The sequence below is a fragment of the Dipodomys merriami genome, unplaced genomic scaffold (assembly GCF_024711535.1).
Source record: "Dipodomys merriami isolate MVZ:Mamm:240054 unplaced genomic scaffold, mDipMer1.0.p SCAF_3, whole genome shotgun sequence".
NCBI classification, from domain to species: Eukaryota; Metazoa; Chordata; class Mammalia; order Rodentia; family Heteromyidae; genus Dipodomys; species Dipodomys merriami.
In genome coordinates this window covers 1,112,345-1,124,044 of record NW_027204492.1, presented here as the reverse complement: position 1 = coordinate 1,124,044, position 11,700 = coordinate 1,112,345, and the positions used below count along the sequence as shown (strand labels likewise).

The window sequence follows — 11,700 nt, the reverse complement described above, 5'->3', positions numbered from 1 at the left end:
CCTCAACCATGGGAGAAAAGGAGACTCTAGTCTATGGCCATACCACCCTGAATGCTCCTGATCTCGTCTGATCTCGGAAGCTAAGCAGGGTCGGGCCTGGTTAGTACTTGGATCGGAAGACCGCCTGGGAATACCGGGTGCTGTAGGAAAATATTGGAAAAAAAAAGAAAAAAGAAAAAAGAAAAGGAGACTCTGCGGGGCTTTTGGGCATTTCAGGAAGGCCAAAGCCACACCATCAGCAAAATGTGTGTCTTGCTTCAGGATGGGTTCAGAATCTGCTGCTTTGTCTTTCCCCATGGCCCCTACCCAGATGTAAAGTACCACTGCCTTTGCCCAGATGTGTTTCTCTGCTTCTGCTCTGGCCCCCTTCCATCCATACTTACTGTGGAAGGAGGAGAGGTGCTGTGAAGATATAAAACATAGCATAGCGGGGACTGGGAAGGTGGCTCAGTGGTAGAGCGCTTGCCTTGCATGCCTGAGGCCCTGGGTTCGATTCCTCAGCACCACATAAGCAAAAATAAAAACAAAAGCTGGAAGTGGTGCTGTGGCTCAAGTTGTAGAGCGCTAGCCTTGAGCTGAAGAGCTGAGGGACAGCACCCAGCACCGAGGCTCAGAGTTCAGGTCCCCCACCAAAAAAAAAATATAGCATAGCCCCACTGTGTTCCAGACCCTCTTGTATCTTCAGCTCTGTCCACACTTCTAAAGAGTACCCTGATATTCCCTGACTATGGTCTGTAGCTCCCACTGGGGCGCACCTGCCTATATCTTGGCCCCACACTCATTAATTAATGCTGCTGTGATTTAAAATAGGGTGGCCCAGAAAGCCTTGACTCAGTGAGTCAAGGGGAAAGCTAGGGAACAGAGAGCTCCAGACAGGGAAAGGACAGTGCAAAGGCCCTAAGCAGTGGGCCTGGTGGGCTTCAGAAAGGGTAAGGAGCCAAACATGGAGTTCTCAGAATAATAATGAGAGTAAAGGGAAGGAGGCCTGCACACCACAGGCTGAAGGGCTTGAACTCAGTGTGTATATATACACACACGTTTGTGTGTGTGTGTGTGTGTGTGTTGCCAGTTCTCAGGCATGTGAAGCAAACCTTTGACTATTCAAGCTCCACAGCAGGACCAGGATTTTGGCTTTGACACAGTAAGAGGGAAGTCCCTTGGAGGAGGGTTCAGAACAGAACAGTGCAGAGACAGGACTTGGAGTGAAAAGTCATGTGGCACCATTAGAAGTCAATTCATGGGGCCCAGAGATTGTGGTGGTGGTGTAGAACTGCACGCATCTGCTGAACTTCTTGACAGCACACTAAAGGGGCCTGAATTATTTAATATGTAAGTGTGAATACACACGAGTTAATCCACAGATAATCAAAGGATTATGGTTCCAGCTCAGGACAAAAGGAAGTCAATAGGATGTCATTTTTGGAGTCACCTTACAATGAATCAAAATGACAAAAGACAGAAGATAAGAGGTATGGTTTAAAATATTGCCCTTAGAGGCTGGTTGCTGTTGGCTCATGCCTATAATCCTAGCTACTCAAGAGGCTGAGATCTGAGGATTGAAGTTTGAAGCCAGCCTGGACAGAAAAGTCCCGTGAGACTTACCTCCAATTTTAACCACCAGAAAACCAGAAGTGGTGCTGTGGTTCAAAGTGGCAGAGGGTGGTAGCCTTGAGTGAAAAAGCTCAGGGACAACACCCATGCCCTGAGTTGAAACCTTACTACCAAATACATATATATATATATATATATATATATATATATATAGCCCTTGGTCTGAGACTGTAGCTCAGTAGTGGAATGTCTGCCTAGCATGCATGAGGCCCTAGGTTCTTCCCTCAGCACAACAAAATAAAAATAATAAAAAATAAAGAGAAAATGGCATTGTGGCTCAAGTGGTAGAGCGCTCGCCTTGAGCTGAAGAGCTGAGGGACAGCGCCCAAGCCCAGAGTTCAAGCCCCACGACCGACTAAAAAACAAACAAACAAACAAATAAATAAATAAAATAAAGAGAAGCTGCGTGCTAGTGGCTCACACCTGTCATCCTAGCTACTCAAGAGGCTGAGATCTGAGAATAGCAGTTCAAAGCCAGCACTGGCAGGAAAGTCTGTGAGACTCTTATTTCCAATAAACCACCAGAAAACCAGGAGTGGCGCTGTGGCTCAAGTGGTAGAGTGCTTGCCTTGAGCTGAAGAGCTCAGGGACAGCAGCCAGGCCCAGAGTGCAAGCCCCACAACCAACATAAATAAACTAAAATTAAAAAAATAAAGAGAAAAGGTTTAAAATACTGCACTTGCATGGTGCTGGTGGGTCACACCTGTAATCCTAGCTAATCACGAAGCTGAGATCTGAGCACTGTAGTTTAAAGTAAGTAAGGGCAGGAAAGTTCCAAAAGTGGAGTTGTGGTTTTGATGGTAGAGCACTGGCCTTGGGCTTTGGAAAAAGCTAATGGACAGCACCCAGGTCATGATTTCAAGCCCCCATACTGGTACAAAAACAAAACACCGACTGGGGCTGGGGATATGGCTCAGTGGGAGAGTGCTTGGCCTGACAGGTGTACAGTCTGATGTCCTATGGATACAATTTACAACTTATAGATACAACCAAGTATCTTATGGATACAAAGTCCTATGGATACATGCAAGGAGGAAAATACAACCCATATTGGGGAGAGAAAGCAATCACGGGAAGACATTGAGTGGAAGAGTCACGCCTGCCTTTATTCTGAGAAAACACTATCATACTTAGAGGAAATCCCATGGCATCTAAACAAATGTTTCTAGACTGCACAGAGCAAAGCTGCAAAATGCTGTGCACTGTACTTTATCTTAGAGTGCTAACTCCTTCCCTAAACATTTTCCCTGGTTCCCCCAGCACTTTGCCTCACAAGGCAAATAAGCCACCGAACCCTTATCTTGGTGTTTTCTGGGTAGCTTGTTCTCATATACAAAAAGCCCTGTTGTGCATGCATGCATTATTTTTTGTTGTTGGTCGTGGGGCTTGAACTCAGGACTGGCACTCTTCCACTGTGAACCACAGCTCCACTTCTGGTTTTCTGGTGTTTCATTGGAGTTTCATGGACTTTCCTGCCTGGGCTGGCTTTGATCTCAGATCTCAGCCTCCATGGGCCACTAACACCTGGCCACAATTTTTTTTTTGTCAGCAATGGGACTTGAACTCTGAGCCTGGGCGCTGTCCCTCAGCTCTTCAGCTCAAGGCTAGTGGTCTACCACTTGAGCCACAGAGCCACTTCCAGTTTTCGAGTGGTTTATTGGAGATAAGAGTCTCATGGACTTTCCTGCCCGGACTGGCTTTGAACCGCGATTCTCAGATCTCAGCCTCCTGAGTAGCTAGGATTACAGGTGTGAGCCACCTGCGCCCAGCTGGGTTTTTTTTTTAAACTGTATTGTTTTTTTGTCTTTTCTTTTTTGGTACTGGGGATTGAACCCAGGACGTTGCACTTGCTAGGCAAGCACTTTGCCACTGAGCTACATCCCAGCCCAAAGGCTTGTTTTTTTTTTTTGTTTGTTTGGGGTTTTCTGGTGGTTAATTGGAGATAAGAGTCTCACAGATTTTCTTGCCCTGGCTGGCTTTGAACTGAGATCCTCAGATCTCAGCCTCCTGAGTAGCAAGGATTACAGGTGTGAGCCACCAGTGCCCAACAAATCTTAAACTCAGTAATTCTACTCCTTGGAAACCTATTCAGAGAGAAGAACCATACATTGAAGCATATATATGTATATGTGTATATACATACATATATATATATATATATATATATATATGAATCTCATCAAAACCTTGGCTCATTAGAATAGAAAAATGGGAAGGATTTAAGTGTGAAACAAAGTATGTTAAAATGTATGACTTTTTTTTGTCAGTCACGGGGCTTGAACTCTGGTCCTGGGCACTTCAGGCTCTTCAGCTCAAGGTGAGCATTTTACCCCCTTGAGCCACAGCACCACTTGCAAAAATATGACTTTTGTAATGTGTTTTTGAAAATTTGGAGAGCAGAAAGAAGCCAGGTGTTTGTGGCTCATGCTTATAAACCTAGCTATTCAGGAGACTGAGGTCTGAGGAACAAGGTTCAAAGACAACTGGGGTGGAAAACTCCATAAATGTCTACCTCTGTGTCACTAGGAAAATACAAGAGTGCAGGTGTGGTGAAGAGGTAGATCATCAGCTATGAGCACAAGGTCCTGTCTGTGTTCAAGCCGCAGTACTAGCACAAGATCTAGGATTGAAAAAAAAATAAAAAACTGGGAAGAAATGTAATACTATTTGGGTACTTATGGGGTAGCTCATAATAATAATCATAAATAATCAGGAAGCTGAGACCTGAAGATCAAGGTATGAAGCCAGCCAAGGCAGACAATTGCCAGAGATTCTTATCTCCAATTAAGCAGCAAAAACCTGGAAGTGGAGGTATGGCTGAAGTAGTAGAGTGCCAGCCTTGACCAAAATATCTTAATAGTGTAAAGGATGAGTTTTTGTCTTGCTGTTTCTGAAACTGTTTTCAGGTACCTCAACATTGCTATGTTACAATCAGAACCTCTTCTCCAACAGATGAAAAAGGCAAGAAAATGTGAGGTGGAAAAAAATTTAGATGTGATCAGTAACTCAGTTTTATTTCCTGTGCTAACAACCATTAAAACCCCAAACAAAACAAGTGGCCCCTAGCACCCAAGGGCCAATGAAGAGAAGCCATTAGGTCGTCACCCTTAAGCAACAAGTATTTCTAGACTCTCTGTGCTAGGTAAGGATGCATTTTTGCTTCGAAGGAGACCTAAAGTTGCAACCTTGGGTCTGTTGCCCAGTCCACCTTTAGCGGGCAACAGGGGGTCCAAAGCGCTGCATGGTCCGCATGACCAGGGCAACCTGTTCAAGGAAGCTGATGATGGAAACCCGGAGCAGGCGAGCGTCTCCAGCTGTCCAGTGTCTAAGAGTGAGGAAAAGAGAAAAGCAAACTGTCGTGGTAAGTCCTCCCCTGTGACACCCAACTTCTGACAGCCCTGTTATTACTGAGCAGAGTGGCTGGGCGCCTCCATGCTGCCCAGCCGAATGCCGGCCGCCTGCCCACCACGCCGGCCCCTGCTCAACTCACACGGCCAAGGTGCTCCCGCTCACTGTGAGCTCCTTCCCCAGTGCTCCCTGGTGGGGCTCAGCATCTGGGGCCAGGGCCCCACGGGCGATTTCGGCTTCCAAAGGGGTCGGGAAAGGCACGCTGAGGGCGCTGTCGCAGGTTCCGTGAAGGAGTATCATGGGGACTTGGTCCTCAAGGGCCACCCCCTCCCCCACGAGGCCGCCTCCCCTTCAGCCCTGCGTATACACTCCCAGGCCACCCTGCCCCCACCCCGCTCCCCAAGTGCCCTCGGCACACCCCCAACGCCCACACCTCCTGGCCTCCGCTTCCCGCTGGCTCCCCTGCTTCGCGACTTCCCCTTCCCCAGACCCAGGCACCACCGCCACCCCGGTCCGTTCCTTTGCCGCTCCCGTAGGATACAACATGTGTGGTCGGACTCCAGGCCTTTCGGCGCAGGACGTAGCGTCTCTGCCTGAATCCTGGTCTTGTAACACACGTGCAATATGGTGCGCTCCGCCGGTTGTAACCTGTACTAAACCTGGATCGCCAGGACAGCAGCAGCTACCCCGGCTACGCTGGCCGTCGGCGCCAAGGGCTGCGTCTCCGGAGCCCGCGTCTGCTGCCTGCATGTTGGCTACCGCTCCGCCTTCCACACCAACGGCCCGCCCTCGCCAGTGACGGCCGACGCAGCGCTGAATCTCCACCCCCTGAAGCTCCACCTCCTCCCCCCCCCCCCCGGCGCTCCACGCGCGCAGGCGCAATCCGGCAGCTGGCGGGGCTTTAGGGGCAAGCTGGTCAGTTCTCACCTGGATTCCTCTGCTCCACCACATTCTGACACGAAATGATCCACGCACCTGTACAAATACACCCCTAGCCAGCTGCCAGGTGCGTAGTCTTCAGCCGACCACGTTGCTCTCAAGCCCTTGGGAAACTAAGGTTCCTTCACCGAAGCTCCAGCCATTACAGCAGGAAGCGAATTGGGCTTTCCAGAGTGGATAAACAAGCCTCACTCAAATGACTGGCTGAGTTTGTGATCGCTTCTTACCTTCCCGTCCTGCTGGAAGTTCCCTGAGACCCTTTCTTTGGCTGTCTGGGCAATTAGTGTTCGCTTAATCTCAGACGCCAGTGTCTCTCACACCTGCAATCCTAGCTTTGCCAGGAAACTCCGTGAGACCCTATCTGCCATTAATCACCCCCAAAAGACGGAAATGAGGCCCTGGCTACAGCACTAGATTTTACTCCGGTGCTAGCCTTGAGCAAAAGGAGCACAGGGGCAGTGCCCAGGCCCCGAGCTCAAGTCCCAGGACTGGCACCAAAAAAGGGGAGGGGGTGAAGAAGGAAGCAGCTCAGACTCTTAGAACACCGAATCCCAATGGAGCTTCCGGGCACTTGCACGAACAGATACAGCCTCCATCACATGCATCCCCACCATCTTTTTTCTTTATTATTATTTTTCACAGTACAAAATGCCGTTAATTTATTCTGACCTTCAAAACAATTATATTTCCTAGATTACATAATAAAAGTACGAATGCAAAATAGATACAAGCTCCTTCATTTTTCAGTATTAAATCTCTTTTTCTTTCCATGCTAACTATTCTGCCTGATTGTTGATTTTTACTTTTTATCACTAAGTAGTTTCACAAAGAGGTTACATTTCCTTAAGTCAGGTTATGAGTACAATGCTTCTTGCTCAATGTCACCCATCATTCTCCCTTTTCCCCCTCATCCCTTCCGTCAAGCTATGTACTTCAGTTCTTACCTCATGTAATTGGCTACAATAACTGCATTTCCTTCTTCTCTCCAGAACTTTGTCTGTCTTCCTTCCTTCCTTCCTTCCTTCCTTCCTTCCTTCCTTCCTTCCTTCCTTCCTTCCTTTCTTCCTGTCAGTTGTGGGGCTTGAACTCTGGGCCTGGGTGCTACCCCTGAGCTCTTCAACTCAAAGCGAGTGCTCTACCACTTGAGCCACAGCGCCACTTCTGTTTTTTTTTTTTTTTTTTTTGGTAATTAATTGGAGATAAGAGTCTCATGGGCCAGGTGCTGGTGGCTCACGCCTATAATCCTAGCTACTCAGGAGGCTGAGATCTGAGGATCTCAGTTCAAAGCCGGCCCGGGCTGGAAAGTCCATGAAACTCTTATCTCCAATAAACCACCAGAAAACTGGAGGTGGCGCTGTGGCTCAAGCAGTAGAGCGCTAGCCTTGAGCTGAAGAGCTGAGACAGCACCCAGGCCCAGAATTCAAGCCCCATGACCGACCAAAAAAAAAAAAAGTGTCTCACGGATTTTCCTGCCCAGGCTGGATTTGAACTTCAATTCTCAGATCTCAGCCTCCTGAGTAGCTAGGACTACAGGTGTGAGCCACCAGTGTCTGGCCTCTCCAGCCCTTTTTCTAGGCCCAGTATTCTCCAAGACATGTGGCACAACATCCATGCAGGAATCTGCAGGAGTGGACCCCTCCTAGAGATATCACTTTATATAGCACTAGCACTAGCTGGCTAGAGTGGACTTTATAGGGGCCAAAGCTGTTTGATTTGCATCTTACACATGTTTTGGAGTGGCTGTTTGGAGATGAAACCTGCCAACAATGAAGGTGAGAAATCACAGGAACCTCAACCAAAGTACTAGTGTTGTAAGGGAACTCAGTCCCAAGAAACAGAGAAGCCACCACTTAAGGGGCCAAATTAGCTGGGTGCAGGTGGCTCATGCCTGTAAGCTGAGCTACTCAGGACGCTGAGATCTGAGGATTGTGGTTCAAAGCCAGCCTGGGCAGGAAAGTCCGTGAGACTCTTAGCTCCAATTAACAAACAGAAAACTGGAAGTAGGCACTGTGGCTCAAGCAGTAGAGTGCTCGCCTTGAGCTGAAGAGCACAAGGGCAGTGCCCAGGCCCAGAGTTCAAGCTCCACAACTGACAAAAAAAAGAGGCCAAATTATGAGTCTTACTGGATATCCAAACTGCTGGTGGACTCATGTCTCACAGACCAACAACTCAGAATGCCGCTAGCACCAAGCTTATATAGGCCTAAACCACATAAGATGTGAGGAATCAAACAAAAGTGTTATACATGAGCAAGCGGAACCAGATGAGGACACTTAAACCTAATAGAAAAGCAAACCATCTAGGGAAACAATCAGGGGAAATCAAGGGCCAATTAGCTAGAGGAAGCACAGTCTCCTTCACTAGCAGTGTGAATAGGTATAATTAGATTTGTGATAATCCTGAAATACCAATTTAATAAGTTATACAGTATATCCACAGAACTCTAGAACAATACCCCGATTAATAAATGTGCAGGATCTCTGCATGCTAGAATTTCCTTTTTGTGTTTTTTTAAGGGGACTAAAGTTATATTTACAATTAGAAGGTTTGCAGCTACTCAAAAGGCCAAAATCTGAGGATCTCTGTTCAAAGCCAGCCCAAGCAGGAAAACCCGTGAGACTCATTTCCAGTGAAACACCAAAAAGACTGGAAGTGGAACTGTAGTTCATGTGGTAGAGCACTAGCTTTGAGCAGAAAAGCTCAGGGATAGTGCCTAGGCCCTGAGTTCAAGCCATAGGACACACACACACACACACACACACACACACACACACACACACACACACACAGAGTAAAAATCGCCAGGTGCCTATAGCTCACACCTGTAATCCTAGCTACTGAAGGAGGCTGAGATCTGAGGATCAAGGTTCAAAGCCAACCCATGAGACTCATCTCCAATTTGTCACCAAAAAGCTGGAGCAATGGTTCAAGATGTAGAACTCTAGCCTTGAGCAAAAAAGCTCAAGGGCAGTGCCTTGTCTCTACGTTCCTATTACAGGACCAGCACACACAAAAAAGAGAGTAAAAATGTTATAATTGAGAAAGAACAAATTTAAATGAATATGACAAAAATAACAGAGACAATAATTCAGTATTTTTTTTCTTTACTTTGAGCCACAGTGCCACTTCCGACTTTTTTTGAGTAGTTTATTGGAAAAAAATGTCATGGCCTTTCCTGTCCAGGCTGGCTTCAATGTTGGGTCTTCGTCCGTCTTTGGACGGACGGACGGACGGGGTCCGAGGAGGGGTAAGTGCGGCCGCTCGCCCGTTCCCCAGCCTCCCTTAGCCCAGGAGACAATCAGACGCAGCCAGCGGGGAGTCAAGTCAAGCAGGAACTCATTTATTAACAGGGAGCATCCCCTTTTAAAGCAAAAGACTGCGTGGGAGGGGAGGAAATGGAACCAACCAATCACTGAAAGGCCATACCTTATCATGCACCCAAGCTTCCATGAGTTGTTTACACACTGAACCTGAACAAATCCAGCTCTGCCCACTCAACTTCCTCTCAGGGCCATCTTTGCTACTTGTGTTCCCCACAGATTTCCCCACACTTCAAACTTCAATCCTCAGATCTCAGCCTTCTAGGTAGCTAGGGTTACAGGCATAAGCCACCAGTGCTTGGCCTGAGTGCTTTATTTTTATTTTTTTGTGTGAAGATAGGGTCTCACTATCACTATGTCAGCCACACTGGTCTTGAACTCCTGAGCTTAAGTGACCCCTCCACCTCAGCAGGAACTACAGGTGTTGCCACCATACCTAGGTAAATCAATGTGCTTTACATCCACTTCTGTTTCTATACTCCTTTTCTGGGTTATATTATAAGGACAAAAATAATTGGCTTCACTCTTAGCATATTTGTTGTTGATAATGATAGGGATGAGGTGTGTGTGCACCTATTTTGGGTGTTCTTTTCCACTCTTTCTGTTAACAAATGAGTAAATATATCGATGTTAGAATCCAGAATTCTTACTGTGGAGAGAAGGTGTGAAAGAACTGTGATGCTGGACTGTTGCTGAAGGTTTCAGTATGAACTTGTGATTTCTAGGGTATGTATATATTCCAATATCTGTTCATCAAAATGGTCTAGAAAGCCAGGCACCGGTGGCTCATGCCTGTAATCCTACCTACTCAGGAGTCTGAGATCTGAGGGTTGCTGTTCAAAGCCAGTCTAAGCACAAATGTTTGTGACTCTTCAATAAAATACCCCTCACCCCCAAAAAAGTGGCACTGCAGCTCAAGTGGTAGAGCACTAGCCTTGAGCAAAAAAAGTTCAGGGACTGGCTTGAGTTCACACAGGAAAAAAAAAACAAATGGTTTAAAAACAATGGCAACAGTAGCAATGAGCAAATCAGTCACACAGACCTTAGAGGTTTTTTTTTTTTTTTTTAAAATACTCACATTTTGAATGCATTTATTTTTTTAGGGGGGGGGTCCGGTCGAGGGGCCTGAACTCTGGGCCTGGGCGCTGTCCCTCAGCTCTTCAGCTCAAGGCTAGCGCTCTACCACTTGAGCCACAGCGCCACTTCCGGCTTTTTTCTTTTTGCTTATGTGGTGCTGAGGAATCGAACCCAGGGCCTCAGGCATGCAAGGCAAGCGCTCTACCACTGAGCCACCTTCCCAGCCCACCTTAGAGGTTTTGTGGGGGCAGAAGGGTTGCCTTGAACTCTTGCTTAGCTTTTCAGAAGGTAACAGGGAGTCAAGAGTGAGTTTTCAGATAGAGGTTCTGTAGTGCTGCCAACATGTGGGTGGCTCACACCTGTAATGCTAGCTATTCGGGAAGCTGACATCTGAAGATCAAGGCTGGAAAGTAGCCTGGCTAGATAAATCTGAGCAACTCTTTTTAATCTTTTTTTTTTTTCAAATTGATATTTTAGATGTGATACACAGTGGAGTTACATTTATATACATATGGTAATAATCTGAGAGAGACTTTTTTTTTTTTTGGTCATGGGGCTTGAACTCTGGGCCTTGGCGCTGTCCCTCAGATCTTCAGCTCAAGGCCAGCATTCTACCACTTGAGCCACAGCACCACTTCCAGTTTTCTGGTGGTTCATGGAGGATAAATAGTGTCTTGTTCTTTCCTGCCCTGGCTGGCTTTGAACTACGATCCTCAGATCTCACCCTCCTGATTAGTTAGGATTACAGGCATGAGCCACCAGCACCCGGCTGAGATACCTTTTTTTTTTTTTGTCGGTCATGGGGGCTGAGCTCTGGGCCTGGGTGCTGTCCCTCAGCTCTTCAGCTCAAGGCTAGCGCTCTACCACTTGAGCCACAGCACCACTTTCGGCTTTTTTCTTTTTGCTTATGTGGTGCTGAGGAATCGAACTCAGGGCCTCATGCATGCAAGGCAAGCACTCTACCACTGAGCCACTTTCCCAGCCCCGCGGCTGAGATACTTTTATCTCCAAATAAACTACCAAAAAGCTGGACGTGGAGCTGTGGCTTAAGTGGTAGGGCACCATCCCTGTGCAAAAAAGCAAAGGGACAGTGCTCAGGCCCTGATTTTAAGGCCCAGCACTAACAGCAAAAAATATATAAAAAATTTAAAAAATTTACCTGGAGGGGGCTGGGAAGGTGGCTCAGTGGTAGAGCACTTGCCTTGCATGCCTGAGGCCCTGGGTTCGATTCCTCAGCACCACATAAGCAAAAAGAAAAAAGCCGGAAGTGGCACTGTGGCTCAAGTGGTAGAGCGCTAGCCTTGAGCTGAAGAGCTGAGGGACAGCGCCCAGGCCCAGAGTTCAGGCCCCATGACCGGACCAAAAAAAAAAAAATATTTACCTGGAACACTGCCCTCTATCTCTG

At 47.3% G+C, this 11,700-nt stretch overlaps 1 protein-coding gene and 1 pseudogene across 1 annotated transcript; one reads left to right on the top strand and one right to left on the bottom strand.

Moving 5' to 3' along the window:
- The first annotated feature begins 29 nt into the window (after positions 1–29).
- Positions 30–149, top strand: LOC138840599 (5S ribosomal RNA; annotated as a pseudogene).
- Positions 150–3,799: 3,650 nt separating this feature from the next.
- Lage3 (L antigen family member 3) lies at positions 3,800–5,755 on the bottom strand. The gene is made up of 3 exons (XM_070038859.1): positions 5,501–5,755; positions 5,102–5,230; positions 3,800–4,936 (listed from the first exon to the last, which is right to left on the bottom strand). The coding sequence occupies exons 1-3, from the start codon at positions 5,707–5,709 to the stop codon at positions 4,822–4,824; spliced, it is 453 nt and encodes a 150-aa protein (XP_069894960.1). The 5' UTR covers positions 5,710–5,755; the 3' UTR covers positions 3,800–4,821.
- Between the last annotated feature and the right edge of the window lie 5,945 nt (positions 5,756–11,700).